The sequence below is a fragment of the Berghia stephanieae genome, chromosome 2 (assembly GCF_034508935.2).
Source record: "Berghia stephanieae isolate SIO BIC M18660-M18661 chromosome 2, UCSD_Bste_1.3, whole genome shotgun sequence".
NCBI classification, from domain to species: domain Eukaryota; kingdom Metazoa; phylum Mollusca; class Gastropoda; order Nudibranchia; family Aeolidiidae; genus Berghia; species Berghia stephanieae.
In genome coordinates this window covers 119,840,302-119,865,301 of record NC_088361.1, presented here as the reverse complement: position 1 = coordinate 119,865,301, position 25,000 = coordinate 119,840,302, and the positions used below count along the sequence as shown (strand labels likewise).

Genomic DNA, 25,000 nt, shown 5'->3' with positions numbered 1-25,000 from the left:
TTTGATATTGTTATTCGGTTTATATGGTATATGATGCCACATTTTCATTTTTTTCATTTGACGGATCTGATACTGCTAATGGATGACAGGATAACATCATCTTATAAGAATAACATATTAAAATGGGAAAAAACCCCAACAGAGTTGAATCTGTTATTAGTTGTCAGTGTGGTTGGCTCAAGTTTGAACAATCTAAAATTCCCGATCTGAGATTTTGAAAAGTTGGCAGGTCTGTTTTACATTTTTAACTCAATAAATAATTGACAAAAATAGCAGTTTTCCCTGAATGGTGATAAAGAGACATAACAGGTTTTAAAAGTCATCTCCCCTCTCAAATTCTCAAAATGAATGAAAACATTATTTTTATTGTCGGTAAAATTACATTTTTTGCATACATATTTTATACAAAACAACAACTTGTTAATAATGACAACAAAATAAAAATATAATGATTTGAAAAAATAATGATGTATATTTTCTTAGTAAAATATGATTTAAAATCAGTAATTAAGGCTTTTCACCGACATAAGAATTAAAAAAAAATACTTTGCACTTAAACTAAATACTATATATTATACATAAAGTGAAGAATAAGGAATTTGGGTTAAGTTTATTTATCTGTTTAATTGATGACAACGGATATCTTTACAGAAAGAAATAAAAACTAAAATCTCACAGTTCTCATCATTTGGGTTTTAAAATCACATTTGCACTGGTTTCCCCTCTACCCGGTTTTAAGCAGTTGCGTCACACAGGGTTACAGTTTGGATCCTGGATCCCTCTACACTGACATACACTGTATGTATTCAAATGATATGCTAACATGAGTAATTTTGGGACTAATGTGTACTGCTGTTCTCTGAAAAAAAAAAAAAAAAGCACGTTTTAAAAATTTTTGGCCAGAAAACTCGTCCTTCAAATATTAATATATTAGAATGACCCTCAACTTGTTGAAAACTTTCAAACCAGGACCTTCCTTGAAGTCTCAGGTTTGAGAGGGTTTTTTTTTGTTTGTTTTTTTGTTGAAATGATGAGGGTAATTTTTTAAATTGATCTATGCCAGAAGGATGATATTTCAGGCCAGAAATTTTAAAACATATTTTTTCAGTGTACTAAGTCCTAAAATAACTCTTGTTAGCATAACGTTTGCATTGTCGACAGTGAATGGAATTGACAATCACAATAAACTAAAAAATCATTTGCTTTATGTTTATAATTAGGTCATTAGATACACACAGATTTTTTTAAAGATTGATTTTAGCTTGATTTTAACACAATGTGTACTGTACTTTGGTTTCATTTAACGAACTGTATTGCTGAAAGTTGCTAGTAGGTGATAATGGCTATTTTGATGTTAATAAAGTTACTTAAGAATTGTTGAGTTTTTAAAATATGTTTTTGTTTGTTTTTGGTTTGGTTATAGACTTCTTGCTTTGAACAGAACTCTATGACTTTGAGATTTGTATATATTTTTTTCATACACAGAATGCTTATAGAAAGTTGAATTAGGGCAACATAGATGATGCCAGTGTTTTCAAGAAACATATTTATATCGTACAAAAACAGTTATTGAGAGACAAAGGGCCATAGAGCCGGACTTTATCCCAGTTTCTATTGTGGACAGTAACAATTGATTGCTAACTTTTAAATAGGAAACCTTTCTATCTCAAAGTAATGTACACCAGATCTAACAGGCTGATCTAACCAATCACTGGTGGGTGGACAAAGCGGTTTTGATTGTTCTGGCACTAGTGTCAGTCCTTTGGTTGTTAGGCAAGTGCTCCAACAATTGAGCTTTTGGGACCCCATATTTATATCATATATATATATATATATATATATATATATATATATATATATATATATATATATATATATATATATATATATATATATATATGTACGTATAGGAGTGATAGTTTATCCTTTTAAACCAAAAAATAAATTTCATCTTTGCAAAGAAAAATGGAAAGAGTGTACTCCAATATTGGATGAATTTCTTTTGAAGTAATATAAAGTCATACTCAGTAATGAATGAAACCCCAAAAATCCCCGCAAAGGTTATACAAGGATATCACTCTAAATAATGCAATTGTATGTGTATTAAATAACTAGCCAATACTTCTATCTAGAGATGTAATATGTTTTCTTTTAGTTTCAAAACATTAGAGGATCCAATGTTAAGTACATGGTTCCATGATGACAATTGTGTGCTTCCATCACATTTATATCTGCTTTTCCAATCCTTCTTTCACAGTTTCCTTCTATGTGTGAAAGACTCAAGCTTCAAATAAAAGACTGGTAAGTTTGATTTAGAGGATAAAATTTTGAAATTTCATATTTCGATTTAAAAGTTACTCTTTAGTCAAAGGTAAAGTCCGCCCACAATTCTACAATGTCACTTTCCTTTTTATGCGATACAAAAATTAAATTTTCACATTGGCGTGATAGTATCCTGATATTTTGAAGATACAGAAACAAATGCTTTGTTAAGTTTGATTAGTGTGGTTTTCATATTTTGATTGTGGCTCTAAAATATTTTCATCCAGTTTCCTCAAAAACAAATTTGAATTAGGTCAGAAATCTGTACAAGTTATCATGAATCAAGTTCATGAATCAACAGTGCAAGACACATCTGCAAGACATAGAATCCTCTAATAAGAAACCACAGCGCTTTGACCTGGCATTTAGAGTGCCTAACCTGATATTGTATGACTTGCCTCTTTATAAATATTAATTCTTATTCTCCTCCTCCTCCTCCTTCTCCTCCTCCTCTTCTCCCTCCTCCTCCTCCTTTTCCTTCTACTTCTCATTCTTCCTTTTCTTCTTCTTACTATCATCACCATCATCATCTTCATCATCATCATCATCATCATCATCACCACCATCATCATCATCATCATCATCATCATTATCATCACCATCATCAGAACCATAATAGGCAGAGGCTTGAAGTAGTTTCTGACCCTTTTGAATATATAGCTGTAACAACATTCATACTGTTGGACAACCTTGTTGGGCCCATATCAATAGTCACATGGTCCGGCTCCAAATTTAAGTTAAATTGAAATATCTTATTTCAGGACAATAAAGTAGAAATAAGTCTCAATTTTATTTGGTTTGCCATGGCATTCTTGACTCTTATGATCTACTCATAGGGATCGTCTGAATGAAGATGACTGCATCAGCACTGCGTTTGTCAACCTCTCTGACATTTCATCCTTTGGGGAAGATGGTTTGTTCCCCCCCTTCTACTTCATTGTTGATCCATAGCCAGCTGTCACACACTGTACCCCCTTCTTGCTTTCTAATTCACCCATCATTACTCATAATATTTCAGCTGGGTTACCATTACAAAATTCAATTTTAAATAAAAAATAAATCCAGGAACGGTCAATAGTACTTTATTTTAAAAAAAGAATTTATAGAGAAAAGCACGTCAAACTTTTAAAAAATAAATCTGTATATTGTTTATGAAAAAGTGCATGAAAATTGTTAATTCAAAGAATCTATATAATTGCATACTTAAAAAAAATATAAAATTGCAAATTTAAGTAACCTATTGCTGACCTCCATGAGTAACAATGGTGATCTTCAAAGTCTCGTGATCTCTCTGATACTAAAACTCATTATTTCCTCTCATGAGATGCTGCCCACATGCCAATATCCTTCAACACTAACAGGCTACTTTCTTCTTGGAAACGGCTCTAATATTTCTTATCTAATATTTTAACATAACAATATTTTTTTCGTCTTTCATAAGGTAATAATACATTCTTATCTATTCGTTTAAAGAAACTTTTTGTAATTCAATTTATTGAAAAATGTACCCTTTGCACAAAATATAGAATAATCCATCTAATCATATTTTTAAATAACTAACCTTCGTAACTCTTTATTTATTTTTTGCTCGGCTTCAATTGCCAAGCGATCACAGAACAAATCTTGATTATACAAGACTTGCACAGCATGAGTACATCATGCTATATTTAGCTTAATTGATGTCGCCCAATCAAAAATATAATTTCGATACAAGCAAAATACTACTGCACAAATAGACTAATTTAATTTTTCTGTAATTTCACCTCACATATCATTTCATATTCTTTACTCTACTCCAATATTTCTTCCTCTCATTTGATTGATAATTGATGAGATATCAGTGAAATATTATAAGCCCCATGACATATTTGATGTCCTGACCATGAATATTAAAAAAAAAATTCTGATTTGTTTTTAAAATAAGTCTTCACTACATTGGTAGGCAATTTGGAGAGTTTTGAAAAATAATTATCCTCAAAATATTTTGTGAAAAAAAAACAAACGAAAAAGAATAACAAGCAAATAACATCAAATTTTGACATTTGACGCAAAAAACTTTTCATAACCTTACTTGAAATAAATAGCTGTAAAGAATAATGCTATTTTCGTTCCAACTTAAGGTAAGTACGCTTTTAAAATGTTTCCTCTTTTTGCTCTAACCTGTCATCAAATGATTTCCTTCAGCACATCTGCTGTTTGTTTCGTTGTTACTGTTGTTGTTGTCATTTTTTCTTCTTCTTTTTATTTTTATTTTGCTGCAGCGTCATCGTTGTTGTTGCTAATGCTGCAAATGTTGCTCTATTCGTGTCTAAAAATTGAAGAGCCTAGTACTAAAAGTACTTTGTCACAGGACGTTTGTGTTGAAAAAATGGAGGTTAAAATTTGGATACGACTATATAGAGTTTATAAAAAGGGGACTTAGATTGAGTTCATGAAAAAAATTGGGCAGTGATCTGAGGTGATTTTGCTTTAAGTTTATCACTGATTAGCTAAAAGTCATGAAAATGTGACTTAATTTTTTTTTTTAGTACTGGGATCTTCAATTGGAAATTAATGACATACGGCTCGTATAAAGATCTATGTTCGATATAAAGAGCAAGAAAGTTTTATCTGCTCGTCCATACATTGATATACCAAAGTGATTTTAAAGGAAAGAAATCAACATACGGCTCTTATAAAGATCTATGTTCGATATAAAGAGCAAGAAAGTTTTATCTGCTCGTCCATACATTGATATACCAAAGTGATTTTAAAGGAAAGAAATCAACATACGGCTCATATAAAGATCTATGTTCGATATAAAGAGCAAGAAAGTTTTATCTGCTCGTCCATACATTGATATTCCAAAGTTATTTTAAAGGAAAGAAATCAATCTCGAAAAAGAGCTAAAGAGCGTATGTCTGAAATTTCTGTCTTAACACAAATCTGATTCCTTCCTTTCATTTCAAGTCCTTGTCTTTCTCCTTTCCCATGATCTGTGTGTGTGTTTTTGTCATAACCAGGGATCGGCTGTCAGAAGATGACACAGTGGGCACTTTGTTCCTGCCTCTTTCTACCATCTCGTCCAGTGGAGATCAGGGTGATTAGACTTTGTAGTAGCATGTTCTCTCTGTTTCCTGTTCCCTTTTAAGTTTTTACTCATAGAGTTATGGTTTATTATAAAGCAGATATAGGAGCCCATGTCTCAGTCTGGAATTATGTTGGGTGAACAGTATGGTGACATTAAAGTCTAAATGATCGCAATTATGACCCCCCCCCCCTCCCCCCCGCTGTTCTGCCTCATTATTTATCCATCCAGTATATACATACATATTAGATTAATTCAAATTTAAAAAGCGAATCGATTAAGAATCGATTCAATTTAAATTTCACAGTTTAATGTCGATTTTATGTGTCTGGTTCACCCCAACATGATAACAAGGTGAGACCCTATGGGTCACAAAATGTTTTATTTAGTATTGAATGGTTTGCTAAAATAATTATTTTTTAAAAACAATGATTTCACAGCAATATGTTTTTATCACGTGTGGTTTTTATTAAGAAAGCTGTGCACTTGAATTGCACTTTTGGTCATATGGATTCACTGCAACTTTTTATCTTGATATACAAGACCACTCTTCTTGTTTTTTTGGGAAGGGGGGGGGGGGGGGGCAGTTTTTACAAATTTATAAGAAACATTGGTGATCTTAGAACGCAAATCATTTATTGACATTGTGTTTCTGGTAATATGTGTCAGTGCATGACATAATCAGTCGGAAGGTGAAAATTTTTGGATTTGCATTATTTTGCATTTTCTGAAAGAATATGCTCCCCAGAGCATTTTAATCTTTATTTGAAGTAAATCGGGTGATTTTTCAGGAAGTCATGGACAGATGTATGGAAAAGGTATCCAGCAACTTTTCTCAAATTTCATAAATTTTCAACTTGACTAGCTATAAAAAAAATATTTAGAAGAGAAATTAAGCTTAGATATTTCCCGCAGATGTACAAAAAGGATTGATTTAATCATTTATGACAAGAACTCATTTTTGATAAAAAATTTACCTTCTAACTAAACTTGGCAATATCTCAGTTAAAACCTTTTCACCAACCGACTGATTATGTCATTCACTGTAACAAATATGTAGAAGAATTTATGAGTAAATCCATCGCAAATGTTCATTTTAGACATGCTCAATTGACTTTCAACATTAGGTTTTGACTTCTAAGCAAAAACCTGTTTCTAAAGAATGTGACCTCTCATGACTTTCTTAAATTGAAAAGACATTTTTATTGTTTTTGATTGTTTTCTTATTTTTGTTGGGTTTTTGTTTGTTTTTGTTTTGGATAAATATATTTAATTTATTTTGTGTGTGTGTGTGTGTGGGGGGGGGGGGGGGGTTATTAGTTGTTATTGTTGTTGGAGATTTAAAAGTTAAATTAATTGAACTTATACTATCTAGAACAAGTAAAATATTTACTGAAGCACGCCACAGATTAATAGTGTTATTGCCTTTTGAAGATCCTTAATTTGTAAATATTATGGAGTTAGCAGCGGTGTCAGTTATGAATATTTAAAAAAATGAATGGCATATAAATAGTATCAGAGAAGTTAAAGAAATACTTTTTTTTTTAAATTAGCTAAAAGCCAAAATCTCTTTTGTTTAACACGTGCTGTAATCTTCATCACTTTTTTGAAGTCATATCTTTATTATGATAGCTTTGACTAGTTTTGTATGGAGAGGATGATGATGATGATGATTATGATGAAGAAAGTGGTGGTGGTTTTAATGTCGCAGTTCTCAGCTCACTGAATCAATATGCCACAGTTTTGTTAACTTTTTTGTGTTTGTGGAAAAACATTAAATATATTATAGAAAAAATTCCCCTCTGAAGTCAGTTGTTTATGAAACGAATTCCTTATAAGTTCATCATTTTTATCATTTAAAAAAAATGAACATAATCGGCTTTTCTTGTCCTTATAATATGTAGAATTCACATATATTGTTCATTTTATATATATATTTTTTTTAATGATTAGGAATCATCCTCATAGTAATATGTTTTTCTTGAACGACATAATGATAGATTACTTTTATTTATTTTTTTTCTCTCTTGAAGATGAAGGTATGTCTTTTGCCAACCATATAGGCATCATCAAGGCTATCTTATACATTTTGCTTTTCTTTTCTCCTTCTTTTTAGGCATGTTATTAGTATTTTCTTTGATAATTTTTACCTTCAAAACAAACAAATCAAAAATAATACAAAAAAAAAATAATTCAATGAAATTTTTGATGAGCAGTCATTTAGAAAATATCTTTTTTGTCTAAAGCTCATGATTGCACGAACCACTTTAAATTATGATAATCATGAGTTACATTGTTGAGTTGTAACATGGTTTCTGTTAAACAACATTCTAAATATTGCCAGATTTCTCTCTCTCCCCCCCCCCCCCCCCTCCACCCATCTCCCCTGTCCTCTCTCTCTAATCATCGAATTCAACTCAGCTTATATCTAAAAATATTTTGGTGTTTCATTTTCACCTCACTTCTTTCCTATCCACTATCTCTTGAAAAAAAAGTCTGTGATAAGAAGAAAATTTTTGTTTGAGAGTGTCGCACAATCAATCTGGAGTGCTTGGCAGTGTAGAGAGCTAGGAACTTCCTTTGATTACAATTCATTTCTTTTAACGTTTATTTATATTTTTACTCGGTTCTTCTAACCCCCCTTTTCATGATCTTTGTTTTTTTTTATTGCCTAGTGAGGTTTTTTTTAATGCCCCGTTCATATTTTCTTATACTTCATCTTGAATTTTTTTTTTATCCCGTAGAGAAAAAAAAAATAGAAAATATTTCTCTTTCTCTTTTTAAAAAATTTTATTCTTTAAAAGCCTGAAATGGTCCAATTTTTTAAATTTATTGTTTTACTCGTAGTGCAATTTTCTGATTTATCATTTATCATGCATTTGCCATTTTGATGACTGTCCTCCTTGCAGGATTCCTACTGGGAGGTAACCATATTATGTTGAGTCGTTGTTTTTACTTGTTGATTAAAAGATTACAAATTGCTTTTACAGAAGATGAAAAAATGTTTGAATATTTCATTTTTTCAAAAGAAGTTGAAAGATATTATCTATATATCCTGCATTATCAAAAGGAAATGTTTATAATTAATCTTCCATTATAATCAAAGCTAAAATAATACCTCTCACGGTATTTCATCCATTTGGGGAAATTAGGCATACATTTAAATGTTAATATTTTCATATTGCCTGTTTATATTTCGTTAATTGCAACTGGCCAAATAATGTATGCTCTTTGGTGAGCGAATTTCCATAAGTGATAAATGAGATTAAAACAGTCAAGCTTCAACTTCAACTGAAACCAAGCAGATGACAAGAACCAACAAAAACCCACAACAAATTAAAAAAAAAAGAAGATGACATCCCTTTATCCATCCTCAGGGGAAATTTTTCTTTAGGGTTTATCTGGAGAAGAGACCAAAAATAACCCAGGTGTCAGTCACATTGTAGCACCAATATAGCAATAGGGGCTAAGTTTCTTGCTCAAGGTAAAATCGAGAGGCCAAAGCAAGGCTTGAACCCGGGTCTCCTGGGCAGAAGTGCAATGAAAATTCCTCATCCACTCGGTCATCTCAACCCTAAGAATGCACCGAATAGCTCAGTTGTTAGAGCACTGGCTTCACTCGCAAAAGGGCAGAGATCTTTCCGGATGAGGTCAAGATTTTTTCTGACCCCCCTCCCCTGTTCACCCAACAGTAATTGGGTAGCTGGGTCTGAAAGATCTGGCAGAAAGTACATTATGATACCCTAGTGTCCCATCCAAAGGGTAGCAAGCAATTGCTATTGTCCGTTTCGTGCTATAGAAACTGGAATAAACTCTAACACCATGGGCCTAATGGCTCTTTAGCACGACAGCGGACTGAACTTGCCACTGTTAGCTGAAGGTTAAAGGGACTGTATGAAATGGGGTGGGTCGGAGAATAATTAATGATTGTTCTAAAAATTTTACCAATCGTTGTTTACTTCTGATTACAACTAAATGTCACCAGCCTTTGCTTTTAGAAAGCTTAAATGATTTAGCAAACTTATTTTGTAGTGTCCAACCACTGCCATTGTTTATCTGTCTATGCTTAAATTTTTCCTTGTTTGAATTTACAGTAGTTCTTGTGCTCATCATAAAAGTCGAAGGGTAATTCCTTGAAATATATTGAAAAGTCGAAGGGTAATTCCTTGAAATATATTGAAAAGTCGAAGGGTAATTCCTTGAAATATATTGAAAAGTCGAAGGGTAATTCCTTGAAATATATTGAAAAGTCGAAGGGTAATTCCTTGAAATATATTGAAAAGTCGAAGGGTAATTCCTTGAAATATATTGAAAAGTCGAAGGGTAATTCCTTGAAATATATTGAAAAAAACGACAAAGAAAAGAAAAACCGCTTACTTTCATGATTTCAATTTCTGAAATTGTTGCAAGGTGACATGATGTCATGAACAACAGTTTGCATGAAAATAACGAGAGCAATATCGTGATAGAAGCAAAAGTTGGCTTCAAAAAGATTTTGACTTCTTATGAAGGGAATACTGGAGTTGGATTTTACAAATGCGTGACACACTGCTTTGATTATGTATAAATAAAGGTGAATTGGATGACAACAATTAAGTTTAATTCCAAATTGCGGAATGTTATTGAAACTAATAAACTGTTATTGACAAAAATGAATCCAGTTTCTCTAAGAAAGCAAAGATAAACATTTAGAATTTCTTAATTCAAATTATTTTGACTTTACATAAATTACTGGGACATAGTCACTTCCCCACATATGTTTTGGCCAAACATAGTGATGTAGAGCTAGATTAAGTAAAATTATTTTTATATAATTTTATATAAAATTTCATTATATATATATATATATATATATATATATATATATATATATATATATATATATATATATATATATTATTTAAAATATTTACCACAATGTTTGGGGCAGTCTACATCGATGTTTCAGGCTTAATTTGCCATCTTCAGGACTGAGTTGTTTTGTTGACTGTTGTTGTTTCTTGAAGTGGTTCCGGTTTGAAGTTAATTAAGAGGAATTTGCGCCGATGGGGACACTTTCCGTAGATCTCATTTTTCATGTTGAGTGTGGCTTCATGAGGTTGTTTGATTATGGTATATTTTTCTTCCAGGCATAAGCTACATTGTTTTGATGTTGGTGTGTATCCTGTTGCTTTAGATAAAATTTTCCATGAAATGTTGTGGTCTATTTTGTTGTCTTTTAATTTCCAAATATGTTCGCTGAGTTTTGTGGATGTTTTTTTGTTAGTGTTTCTAAATGTTGAGGTGTGGAGGTTGTATCTTGTTTTGAAATTATTTTCTGTTAGTCCTACATATTTTTCTTGCTTGTTTGTTTTAGTTTCTGTGACTGTGGCTTGGTAAATTAAACTTGATTCTAAGCATTGTTTGTTTAGCGGGCAATGTTCTTTATTTCTGCAGTTGCATTTTCTAGTGGGTGGGTTTTGCTCTTGTCGGTGGTTTATTAATATTTTTTTGTTGTGGCTTGAAATTATTTGTTCTATGTTGCGCATACACGAGTAACTTATTTTTATGGTATTCCTGTTGATAATTTTATGTAGCTTGTGGTTTTTTGGAAAGTGTGTATCAATTAGTTTCAGGAACTGCTGTCCTATGTTTGTGCTGACGTTTATGTCGAAAGGTGGGTTGAACCAAGTTATGTGTCGTTTTCTTGTTTTATGTTCTTCACTTGTGTGTTGTGGTTTACATGAGAGGGAGGCGTCTGTGTATACAAATGGTGTGTTGTATCCACTTTTTGTGAGTGCTTCTTTGTAGGGGGTGGCTGCGACGTTGAATATCTCTCTGTTTTCCGAAAGTTTGCTCACCCTCAGTGCAATGTTTTTTGGTATGTTTTCAATGACGGGACGGGGGTGGTTGCTGTTTTTATTAATGTAGCTAATGGTGTTGTTTGGTTTTCTGAACGGTTGGAATGAATTGGATTTTATGTCGAATGTGATGTCGAGGAAGTCAACTGTTTTTTTGTTTGCTTCTATCGTGATTTTTAAATTGTTGTTTTGGAATATTTTACAGATTTGTTTTTTGATGTTTTCGTTCGCTCTTGGTCGTCTGTTGGTTATAGCGAGTCCGTCATCTCTATAGAGGCCGATGTATGTGTGTGTATGTTGTAGTTGTGACAGGATGTAGAGTCCGACCAGTTCGCATGTTTCAGCACCGTCGAACGAACCCATTGTTACGTCGAAATCATTGTGTCGCTTTGTCCACGGTGTGTTGTCGTAGTATAGTGTGCTGTGCTGTAAAATATTCCAAAACAACAATTTAAAAATCACGATAGAAGCAAACAAAAAAACAGTTGACTTCCTCGACATCACATTCGACATAAAATCCAATTCATTCCAACCGTTCAGAAAACCAAACAACACCATTAGCTACATTAATAAAAACAGCAACCACCCCCGTCCCGTCATTGAAAACATACCAAAAAACATTGCACTGAGGGTGAGCAAACTTTCGGAAAACAGAGAGATATTCAACGTCGCAGCCACCCCCTACAAAGAAGCACTCACAAAAAGTGGATACAACACACCATTTGTATACACAGACGCCTCCCTCTCATGTAAACCACAACACACAAGTGAAGAACATAAAACAAGAAAACGACACATAACTTGGTTCAACCCACCTTTCGACATAAACGTCAGCACAAACATAGGACAGCAGTTCCTGAAACTAATTGATACACACTTTCCAAAAAACCACAAGCTACATAAAATTATCAACAGGAATACCATAAAAATAAGTTACTCGTGTATGCGCAACATAGAACAAATAATTTCAAGCCACAACAAAAAAATATTAATAAACCACCGACAAGAGCAAAACCCACCCACTAGAAAATGCAACTGCAGAAATAAAGAACATTGCCCGCTAAACAAACAATGCTTAGAATCAAGTTTAATTTACCAAGCCACAGTCACAGAAACTAAAACAAACAAGCATGAAAAATATGTAGGACTAACAGAAAATAATTTCAAAACAAGATACAACCTCCACACCTCAACATTTAGAAACACTAACAAAAAAACATCCACAAAACTCAGCGAACATATTTGGAAATTAAAAGACAACAAAATAGACCACAACATTTCATGGAAAATTTTATCTAAAGCAACAGGATACACACCAACATCAAAACAATGTAGCTTATGCCTGGAAGAAAAATATACCATAATCAAACAACCTCATGAAGCCACACTCAACATGAAAAATGAGATCTACGGAAAGTGTCCCCATCGGCGCAAATTCCTCTTAATTAACTTCAAACCGGAACCACTTCAAGAAACAACAACAGTCAACAAAACAACTCAGTCCTGAAGATGGCAAATTAAGCCTGAAACATCGATGTAGACTGCCCCAAACATTGTGGTAAATATTTTAAATAATAATTCGCTCCATTACTACATGTCGAGCACTTTTCGTACCATATTTGTATCAAACACGATTCAATATATATATATATATATATATATATATATATATATATATATATATATATATATATATATATATATATATATATATATATATATATATATATATATATATATATATATATAAAAATCCATTTGAGACACGGAGTGAAATGCACACTTTGATTAATACTCACAAGCATATTTGTTGAATAGATACTAACCAATTAGAATGACAAAAATAATATTGATTCATGCCTAGAAAAAAAAAATAAAGAACCAAAACAAAATTTTAAAATATTCACCCACCGCTGAATTACCTCACTACAAAAAGGAGCAATAAAATATCATTTATAATTTCTCTTTCTTTCTTTAAAAAAAAAAAAATTAAATTCAAAGAGTCCCTTATAATTGAAGGTATGTCATTTTGGACAGAACTGTTTTGTTTGGACTTACAGATATAATCGTTTTCTACAATATATGTCCTTCCCCCCCCCCCCCCCCCCCCCCCCCCCCCCGAGGTTATATTTTACCCGGCCTTATTACTGTGGGATTCCCGTGTGGGACTAAACTATAAATTACAATTGAGGGTTTTTAATTTTAATTTTTAAAAAAATGTTACTGTTGTTTTATTTTGAGAGTGAGGGACAGACAGAGTTTAGTCATAGCCATTGTAAAGTTATAGCCTGACACTGACCAAAAAATGACGTCATAATGCCAGTCTTTTGCCACAAAAGAAAACAAATCGTGAGTTGTATTCAATAGTTCAACCAATGAAATAACTTGTTTCCTTGAGCTCTACTAACGACAACTCACTAGACGCTACACAAACCTAAAAAAATGGTGTCAAACTGCCAGTCCTAGAGGGTTCTAGTGTCAGGCTGTATGTTAACGATGGCTACGGGTTAGTCAGGTTAACAGACTCACAAACAACCAACAGTACTGTGAAAAAGTGTCTCTTTGGGGTACAGGTTGGAGGGGGTTGGAGAGAATGACATGGAGAGAGAGAGAGAGAGAGAGAGAGAGAGAGAGAGAGAGAGAGAGAGAGAGAGAGAGAGAGAGAGAGAGAGAGAGAGAGAGAGAGGGGAGTTATTTTGCTTGTGTATGTATGTTTGTTTGCCAATATTTTATAATTGACTTTTTTTATTGTATTTATTTTTTGTATTATTATTATGTATTATTTTTTAAATTGTTGCTGTCCCTTCAGAAATTGCAAATCCACCTCAAGGAATTTAATGCTGTTGGAACGAATCAATGTACTTTGCCTTTTTTGTTTAATGGCATTCAACACTTTTCAATGATGTTAACAAAGGTTCCTTTTACATTGTTATCAATTGTTCCTTTTACATTCGATACTTTTTATTATAATTATGTTTTACCATGAAGACAAATACGATGTGCATGATATAAACATCCAACTTTTTTTTTTTGTTTTTGTTTTTTTTGTTATTTGATTTCTTTTTAAAAATATAAACGGATAAATGAAATTTGTGTTTACTTTGTAGTTTTCCCCTATAAAATTAAGGCAATATCTTTGTAATTTTATTTAAAGTTTTGAAATGTAATACACCTTTATGTTTGAAATAATTTTTGAAAAAATTAAAACTTTAAGTTAAATGGTACACGATTTGTTCATAAGTTAACGGTCTTCAATATAAGAGTCTAAATTTGATTTTATCTTTTAATAAATTATTTTACTTGCTAGATGTTTTAGAGATCGCTTCAACATTTTCACCCCTCACTGAATTCCCCTGAGAAACAATGCTCACATGTTCATCTATGTCTATCCAGGCTTCCTTCCCACTTTTGGTCCCACATACATCAACCTGTACGGCTCGACCAGGGAGTACTCAGACCTGCCTGATGACTACGATGACCTTAACCACGGAAAGGTAACATATTATCAAGCTTACTAGCTTTTTTGTGCCCACTCACTCACCCCTCCCCCCCTCCCCTCTCCCCAACCACCATTTTAACTCACTCAATCCTAGAGATTTTTTGCTTTTTTTCAAAATTGGAAAAAAAATGTATTAAAAATTAAAAATGAGCATGTACATAGATAGTTTTATTCAACTATCATTAACATGTAAAAATGAAAAAAACATAAGCTTTGATACTACGCCTATAATTTGTCTCAGAAAAATGTAATTAAAAAGGATGTGGTAAAAGTGACCCAGGTAAACTACGGATATAGTCTGTGTCAGGGTTGAGTGAGTTAATATTAGATTATGATGAACCTTGGGTCATCGTGGCTCAGCGGTATGATTATTTGCTTCGTACCCAAAAGGTACAGAGTTCGACTACCCGCCTAGTTGTGTGGCCTTGAGCAAGTCACCTCGCCCTAGCTCTTTTTGCAGCGCTGCACTGCGGCTAACGCCTGGGTTATTTCAGTCTTCCCTTGCGATAGACCCTAAAGACAAATTTCCCCTTGGGGATGAATAAAGGGAATTATATATATATATTTTTTTTCAATTTGAATTAAGTATTTAAAATAATCTGATATAGAAATTTATTTTGTTTTCTTTTTTTCATTGTTATTTTTCATGTTTTTTCTTTCTTTCATATTATTTTTTAAAGATCCTTTTTATGAATTATATGTATTATCCTTGAATGAAGCGTTTTTTGTTTTTTTATAAGACCGCCTCTTGGTGGTGGAAAAAGTAGCACGAGTTAGGGTAAAATCACCTGTTCAAAGTCAGATGGTGCAACCGGAGAATGAAGAACCTGGTACCATAACCGCTGTGTGCCAATACCTTTTATTTTTTCAATACAGATTCATAATTTATCATAATAAAAAATAATAATAATAATAATAATAATAATAATAATAATAATAATAATAATAATAATAATAATAATAATAATAATAAAAAAAAAGTAATAATAATTATAATAATTATAATAATAATAATAATAATAATAATAATAATAATAATAATAATAATAATAATAATAATAATGATAATAATAATAATAATAATAATAATAATAATAATAATAATAATAATAATAATAATAATAATAATAATAACAATCATAATTATCATCATAATCATCATCATCGTCATCATCATCATCATAATCATCATCATCATCATCATCATAATCATCATCATCGTTATCATCGTCATCATCATCATCATCATCATCATCATCATCATCAATATCATCAAGTTAATGGATGTGATGGCATTATGAAGCACATTGAACATGTAAAATATTTGATTTGATTGAGTGTTAATATCAATGTAATCATTCTTTACTGCTTGCAGGGTGAAGGTGTTGCATACAGAGGCCGTGCTTTGGTTGAACTAACCACTGTTCTCGGAGAGCTACCAGAGTCGCCAATTGAAGACATTCCAGGAGATGACAAACTTAGAGTTCAGGTTGGTGTGATTTTTCACAACAGACAGAAAACTGTTTACTATGATTTAAGGTTAAGTGCAAAAAAGTGTTTTACAGAAACAGGCCTGAGGCAAATTATCAAATGGTGGGAAAGTTGGGATATTTGGTAAAATTTTTTATCAGAATCCAATATTTGGAATAACTTATTTTTGTTCTAGCTCCGATTGTCAGATTGTCATAATAATATAGGTGAAAATGTGTGTGTGTGTGTGGGAGGGGGGGGGGTGTTATTGAAGAATACTAGACAGCGATAGTGTTATTATTGGTCCCCTACTTCTCCTAATTCACACCCTGCCCATAAGGAGTGCTATTCCTGATTATTGTTATCGGTACAAAGAGTTGATTTAAAAAGTTATTTTCATTTTCATTTGTTCTGGAAATGATATAAATTTTCCACTTTTTTTTTTCACTTCTAGAAATTCATGCGCAGACGCAAGTATAGGATTCATGCAGCTTTCCTTACTGCTAGTATGATAAGCTCCAACTATGTAGATGCTCCCATCGAATTTGAAATCAGCATGGGTGAGTTACAATTAAAGTGTTACAGCTGTCATACAGACTTTATACCAAATTTATGCTCTATATAAAACTAATTATGATTACCAATAAGGATTTGTGGGTTTTATTTTCCTCCTCTAGCATGAAGAAATAACAGAGATTTCATTTTAATCGAATAATTGTCTTGAAACTTTTTGCTTACTTTTTTTCATCATTTGATCAGAAAGAGTTTTGCCCCAATTTTTTATTTAGACCTTTTAAGCGACTTCTATTTCCCCTCTTTGTGCATTCAGGTTTTAAAAGAAATATTAAAGGTAAAGGCGTTTTAAAAATCAAAAGAAAAATTATGTTGAAATTTAGACCAATTTTGTTAACTTTATATGAATATATAATTTTAAAAGCAAAACATGGAAAATCATTGGTTAAACCTATGAAGCCGACAATGCATATCATTAGTTAAACCTATAAAACCCACAACATTTATATGTTGATCATTTTTCAAATTCAAGGTAACTATGGAAACAAACTGGATGAGAACACGCCCCCATGTCCATCCACCACACAACCAACCAATGCTGTGTTTGATGGCTGTTACTACTATTTCCTGCCTTGGGGCTCTTCCAAACCATGTGTTGTGGTTGATTGTACCTGGGAAGATATCGCCTTTAGGCTAGAGTCTCTGAATATCCTGCTGACAGTAGTTGACAGACTAGTAAGGAAAATCATGAAGTCAACAAACATTAACTCTTTATTTAAAGCGTAGCTTGATGTTGTAAACTTTGAGATTTATACTTTTTTAAAATGAATTATAAATGTTAAGGGAAAGTTTGAAAGTAAAGTGTTTTCAGTGATGTAAAACAGATTTTGAAAGATAAAATAAAATGATGAAATAAGCATATTACATGCACAATATCATCTTTTCAAATAAAAATTGAAATAAGAAAAATAGATAAGTAACTTAAATAATGCATGTGATCATTTAACTTTTAAAAAAAGTCTGCTTTCATAAACGGAAAAATGTAAATTTACTACTGTAGAGTTGCTCATGCAAAAGATATTTTTTTCTAGCTTTCCTCTATCTTTGATATTGTTAATTAACTTACGATTACCTTATTTTTAGAAATTCTTTTTAAAACAATTGTCTTTCATTCTTAGGCAACTTATATATTTTTGAGGCTTAGATAAAAGAACTTAGCATAGTGTAATTATTTGCCTTGTTTGTTATTGGACTTTATTTGCTTTTGATATGTCAGGGAAATCAATGTTTTATTTTAAGTGCAGTAAACCATGTGATGTGAACCAAGTGATGTGATTTCAGTTGTAAATATGTAAATTATATGTCATGTGAGTTCTGTTTTTTTTTTTTTTTTTTTAATGTCAACAGGAAGCCAACATAGAGCGTGTTCGTATTGGTGTCAAGGCCAAGCTGCCTATGCCTGAACTTGCCCAATTACTCATTTCACTTCTAGACCAACTCATCGTAGACTGCGAGTAAGCTTGAAATAATTGATGAATGATGATGGAGGAAGTTTATGTTTCAAAATGAATCAATATTATTACTAATATAGGAGTACATGAAGAAAAAAGAAAAAGAAGCAATAAAAGTTAATAAATTAGAATACTTGAAATTGAATAAAATTCACATCCAAAGGGAAACTTGTCTTTAGGGTTTATTCCAAGTGAGACTGGAATAACCCAGATGTGAGCACAGTGAAGCACTTCAAAGAGAGCTAGAGTGGGATGACTATCTTAAGATCATACCGGAGGGCAGTGTGATTGACCTTGGTAGCTTCCAAGTAGGAAGCAGAGACCATATATCTGCCTCTCCCTCTTCCTCCTTAAAAAAAAAAGGGCTCACAGCAAGAGACAATGCTTAACTCAAGTGACGCGGCCTTGCATTCCGGAAGTTACACTGGACAGTGCCTAGTTGCTACAGCTGATCAGTTGAAACAATGGCAGCTCGCCTAGCAGTTTTTCAATATTTACACCCATCCCAGAAAATATACTTTTTTGAGCTAATAGCAATAATTTATGGTACAACCATTACATTTTCTTAAAGGGAAATAAGATATTTATTGAGAGAGCAAACTTAGTAAGAATTTATGAAACCTGCAACAGTCATCTTTCTATTACGAATAATTGAGTGGTGGAATGAGAGGGAGCAAGGCTTTACACCTTATTGCTACACACATTAGCCTAGTTTTCGTCTAACACACGCATATACACACCAAGAGCCCACGTACAGATGCACACATGTAATAAAGGAATTTTCTACAAACACACACACGTGGGTAACATTATTTCTTTGTGTCCTTTGTTTGAGATGTAACAGATGACCAGAGCATGCAAAACAGCGTGGTAGGGGCATGGGGGAGGGGGGGGGGGGCTCTTTGTTGGCTTCGTTTATGACTTGAAAGGCCACTAACTTGCCTTCAACAAGTTGAAGGACATAGCTAAATTATTGACCAATCAGAATCAATTAAATTTTTACTGCATTTCTAAATATAGAAAGGTTAACAACTCCATTCATAAACGGGGTTGATCTTGTCCTCAATAATGGACTGGCGCGCTTGGCGTCAAAGCCAACTCGTCCTCAATACTGGACCGTCGCCCCACTGACTCAGTTATGCTCGTCCTCAATATTGGACCTGCGCTCTACTAGACTTAAGTGAAATCTGATCTATGATTCGTGTGAAAGGAACTATGGACAACTAATCACAACTATGCAATCATGAAAAATCTTTTATTTATTTGTCGATCATAATTTTACATTTATTTTCCATCAATGATATACATGGTCATTCATATAGTCTAAATTTCTCCACATGTCCATCTTTCTTCCTCTACTTACTGACTTCATTGACTCTGTCAATCCTAAATTATTATCCCTTCTCACTTCAGTGTCAAGCTGTCAGCCCCAGTGGATGGCAAACATGTGACCAATGAGCTGGACCGCCTGACAATGTCCACCAGGGAACAAGTGCTACAACATGTCAAAGATGCTGCCAAGGAGCTTCGAGAGAGTGCTACAGATGTCAGTGCGGCTCTCACAGAAGTGGAGAACATGGCTGCCATGCTAAAGAGCGTTGCTGTGGAGGTAGGTATAATTGTTATAAATGAAATATCCGAATTAGTTATCTTATAAAATTATGACTTCCTAGTCAGAGTGCAGCCATCATTAAAGGGGAGGACATTGCTGTCATGCTAAAGATTATTTTGGTGGAGAAAGCTTGTCATCTGTAAACCCTTAGATGCCCCTTTTTTTTTGACTAAAGCCAAAAGATTGATTATTAAAGGGCAATGACTAAAGGGAAGCTAGATGGATATGTATTCTTTTCTATGATTTAAGGATGAACCATTTGATGAAGAGAAGTTTTGCACGAAATATTTTCATATTTGCTCTTTACGAGAAAAATTGTCAGGCTTTTAAAAAATTTTAGCAAAGGGCATCCCTGTGAGATTGTTTTTGTTTTTTTTTTTAGATTATAATTTTTCTTCTTAAATATTTATTTATAAATGTAGACTCAACAATTTTCACCAAGTAAGTTGTAACGGTGATGTAACTTTGTTTTCACTCAAATTTGAGGTCTATCATGCAAAAATCACTAAAAAATTAAAATAAAAACAAAGAAAACAAAACAGAAATTGATTAGATGTTTTCATTGTCGACGTCTTGTTTAAGCAACAGAATACTAGATTGGGTCAGTGAATGACATATGAACTTTATCTTACTCTCTATGTATGATTATTCAGAACTCTGACCAATGTATGATTTACAGCCACAGAACAGCATGCCTGACATCATCATCTGGATGATTTCTGGACAAAAGAGAATTGCTTATTTCCGTATTCCTGCCAATGAATTGCTCTACTCTGAAAACAAGATGGCGAGGGGCAAGAAGTGTGGAAATCTCATTACAGTGGCTTTGAAGGTGAACAAAAAGTTTTTTAAATAAATTTTTTTCTAAATCCATGATACTTTAAAAAAAAACTGAAACCCAAAATGAGAATGCTTACCTCTGTAAGAGAGTTGCTTTGTTTAAGGTACTTTTAGCCAGTCCTTCCTAAAACATTTGCTGTTACATCCTAAGTAATTATTTTTGTTTGGTTCGTTTAGTTATTATTATTATTTTTTATTTTTTTTGGAAAGGTTCAGATCAGAGGGGGGTGGGGAAGGGGGGGGTGTAGAGGGGATATTGTAATTTTGAAAATATGTTGCTTTCAAATGAAGTCTGTAATTTTTTTTTCCTTTCTTTTATGCAACTTGTTGTATTTTGAGGCACATGATGATGCAGATGGTAATTTTGATATAATTATGATGATGAGGAGGAGGAAGATGATGAGGATGATTATGTTGATGATGAGGATGATTATGTTGATGATGATGAGGATGATTATGTTAATGTTGATGATGATGATAATGATGAATGATATTTATCGTTTCATAATTTAATAATCATCATTATAAAAACTGGATGATAGTGAGGATATATAGCAAACCATTGGTGAAGTAGTAAATCCCTTCCCCTGGTAAAGCTAGACTGGGAATTAAAAAAAAAAGACAATGCCAATATGATTTGTCCCATTGATGTTTTATACAAATGACATTAAAAATTAAATATTGTTGGTTTCTTTTTTATTATTATTTTTTATCTTAATCGATCAATATGACCTGAAAGTCTTCAAATAGATAATGCTGTAAAAAGAAAACACCCTTTGGAAATCCAATGTTCATATTGATATTACAACAGTGGCACAGTGGTCTCTGGGTTTTTTTTTAGCACTCTGACCACAAGCACAATCTGGCTATAAGCACAGTGTGGATACAAGACAGAATTTTCACCATATAAATTTACCCCTTTATAAGCACATTCACCAAAAAAGGACTTCTCTTATAAGCACGTTCAATTTTCTGATCACTACTTAAGAATTAGAAAATAGAAATGAAATTAATAAATAAACATAAAGAAAAGTATCATTTTTTTTTCTTTGGATACAGAAGATTGACAAACAGAGTTAACAGAAACCATACCATCAAAATGCTCTTCGGGCAATAATATGGTTCAAAAGTCAAAACAAGCAACAATCATAACCTTATTTACAGTTGGTTCAAAAGTCAAACAAGCAACAATCATAACCTTATTTACAGTTGATTCAAAAGTCAAACAAGCAACAATCATCAACTTATTTACAGCCACAGCATAATGCTGTAGACTAATGTCGCAGTAAAGCAGCAAAGAAAGGGTTTGTTAATTTTAAATATATATATAAAAAATATGGAAAAAGTTATTTTACTGTAATATTAGAATTGAATATAGATTTAGCAAAAAAAAAATAAATCTGAATCCTCTTATAAGCGTGCTTGATTCCCGAGGACCTTGCTTATAAATGGAGACCACTGTATTTATGATGAATTATTGAATGTGATGATTTTTCACTGTAGCAATTATGGCAATCCCATTTTACTATTTATTTTCTCTCTCCTTCCCTTTTCCTCCATGACAGTATCCAACCTGTAAAGACAAGGACAGGAAGCATGACGTGCCTGCTTTGCTTCGATGCAAGCTGTGGTTGGGTCTGCAAACAGAAGAACACTCGTGGCACACCATGCAAACAGAAGGAGAGCTTGCTGTATATGCTGAAACGGTGAGCAACCTTGTTCTTTGCCATTAATGTAAATGATTGAATACTGAAATGATATTTAAATAATTGAATTTTTATGTAATGATTATGGAACTTTTGTAAGATTATTGAATTTTTAAACGATTGCGTCAAAACCATAGTTGTAAAAGTAAACAAAATTTCAGACCTTCTCTGTCATGACCCATGATTGCCTCCAGAATGTTAAGGAAAAAGCATGCAACTCACTTGTAAGACCAATTGAGACCCTCACCAGCAAAACACCATCATAATACTGGAACAGATCCAATGACATTAAAATAATTGAATCGGCAAATGCTACAAATGTGATGACAACTAGGTCACATTCAACTCTTCCATAAAAATCATACAAGATAAATCAATAGCCATCAAGCTGCCCACCTACATCAAAAAACCCAATGACAGATATAATACCAGACACAACCTTTCTTCAAAGTTCTACCAACCTCTTTCAACAATAAGTTCTTTTCGGCAAAGCTCCTTTCCAAATGATTTCAGACTCTTTCCCTGTAATTTAAGGACCATCGAACATACCAGTTCTTTTAAATCAGCTCTAATTAACGTACTTAAAATGTCAATAATTCCATCTTAATGTCATGAGAAAAATGTGATGAGTCCTAGGTGTTTTCCTGCTTTGTTTGTAATTTATAATAGTATTTGTATAGTGGGCTCTAAATGCCTATTGCATCTTATTGCATTGAACCTGAACAAACTTGCCATTCAAATACACTGATTCATAGATCTAGTTCGAAACCCTCCTCAGTTTATTTATTTTTTTTTTTCTTATATTAATAAATAAACTCAGATTGCATACCACCTTGATGATTTCATATCCAAAAGATTTTTAAAAATATAAGGAAAAATGATACTTTCTTAATTGTGGATGTAAATATTGCTGAATAGTTTGAGCAGGTAGATGATCCCCCAATGTTTGGGTTCAATTTCAGATTTGTATTTATATATAGTATCTTTAATGCTTGTGAGGTGCAATTCATGTAATTTTCATGGTATAGTTATTTAAAAGATAACTATGATCAACGAAAACATTGGCATAATATAAAAGCACAAAACTTTCAAGTGGAGACCTATGTAAAAATGTATATTTAAAAAAATTTATTTTCTTTTCTTTTGCTATTTTATCCTGTAGTATGAAAATCAAGTAAATATTCTTGGATCGTGGACCAACAGAGGCCCCACAATGAGCAGACCTAAATTTTCCGACAGCGAAGGAAGGGTAAGATTTTAAGCTCTTTCATTTAAAGGTAGCAGAATTACTTTCTTGGCATGATTAAGTTTATAAATTGGATTGTTAGAGTAAATCATAAAATCAACAATGGGAATGTGAAGGACATTTACTCAGAAGTAATCATATTAATTTGCAGGTCTTGTGTGATTTGAATAAATATTATATTTTTATGACAGTAGTGACGATGATGATGATGATGATGATGATGATGATGATGATGATGATGATGATGATGATGATGATGATGATGATGATGATGATGGTGGTGATGATGATGATGATGATGATGATGATGATGATGATGATGATGATGATGATGATGATGATGATGATGATGATGATGATGATGATGATGATGATGATGATGGTGGTGATGGTGGTGGTAGTAGTTTTGTTGATATTAATGATGATAATGATGATGGTGGTGGCAGTGGTGCTGTTGTTGCTGCTACTGCTGCTGCTGCTGCTGACGTTGATAATGATTTTGATAGTGGTATTGCTGGTGATGCTGCTTGTGCTGATGAGGAGATGTCCTTTAAACAACTAAAATATAATGCCAGTATCAAACGTTAAATTTCCATTCATATAAGGATTTAATTCGAGTCATGAGAGTGTGTGAATGAAATTTGATTCACAGATCAGTCTAAAGAAAGAAAGCTTCAACCCACCAGCTGGTTGGGAGTGGCAAGGCGACTGGTACATCAGTCCTGAGCTCAGGTAATATTTTTATTTAACACTTTCTGTGTAGGTGGGGGGGGGGGGGGGGGGGTTGAAGTGTCTGAGTGGTTAAGGCATTGCACTGTGATTCGAGCCCTTCTTCAGGCACTTTTTCCCCTCTGGATTCTTCTTAATCCCCAATTTGCTCACGTGGACAAAATGGGTGATTCCTGTTGACAACAGACATCCTGTTTGACGGATTATCTATAGTCCTAGTCATGGAATGCCTAGGCGACTGGATCTAATGGTGCCGTTGCGAAAGGGCTTAATTTTTAAAAACTGTATAGGCTAACCATTTTCAGACAACATTTATGTATTATCAGGTCTTATCGTCTCATAAATATAGCAATTGCAGCAATGGGATTCAGATGCTGAAGAAGTCTGAGTTGCATTGTTCTTACTATAGTCACATTTAAAATGCCTAGACCTACTAATATATTTAGAAGGAATAATGATCTGACAGAAATTCAATGTAGCTGTTAAAGAATTGATATACAATGCAGCACAGAAAAATCTCAAACAAGTTGGAACCCGGCCTAGTTGTTCGAGATTTCAGTGTTTTTTGAGATTTCCATGTTGAGTATTTTAATAATAATAATAATAATAATAATAATAATAATAATAATAATGATAATAATAATA

General features: G+C 32.9%; 1 protein-coding gene across 37 annotated transcripts in view; it reads left to right on the top strand.

The window, feature by feature from the left end:
- Window positions 1-25,000, top strand: part of LOC144966434 (myoferlin-like) — a 182,584-nt gene that overhangs the window by 95,902 nt on the left and 61,682 nt on the right. For 34 of the 37 annotated variants that reach the window (XM_078902954.1, XM_078902949.1, XM_078902952.1 and 31 more), the window contains 12 exons: window positions 2,258-2,301; window positions 3,159-3,235; window positions 14,623-14,723; window positions 16,104-16,217; window positions 16,653-16,758; window positions 17,244-17,446; window positions 18,119-18,225; window positions 19,636-19,831; window positions 20,514-20,666; window positions 22,240-22,380; window positions 23,543-23,629; window positions 24,279-24,358. In XM_078902954.1, coding sequence (XP_078759080.1) covers window positions 2,258-2,301; window positions 3,159-3,235; window positions 14,623-14,723; window positions 16,104-16,217; window positions 16,653-16,758; window positions 17,244-17,446; window positions 18,119-18,225; window positions 19,636-19,831; window positions 20,514-20,666; window positions 22,240-22,380; window positions 23,543-23,629; window positions 24,279-24,358 — 1,409 coding nt within the window. Of the gene's footprint in view, window positions 1-2,257; window positions 2,302-3,158; window positions 3,236-5,324; window positions 5,402-14,622; window positions 14,724-16,103; window positions 16,218-16,652; window positions 16,759-17,243; window positions 17,447-18,118; window positions 18,226-19,635; window positions 19,832-20,513; window positions 20,667-22,239; window positions 22,381-23,542; window positions 23,630-24,278; window positions 24,359-25,000 lie in introns of all 37 variants that reach the window. The other 3 variants (XM_078902946.1, XM_078902937.1, XM_078902957.1) reach the window with 1 other exon arrangement.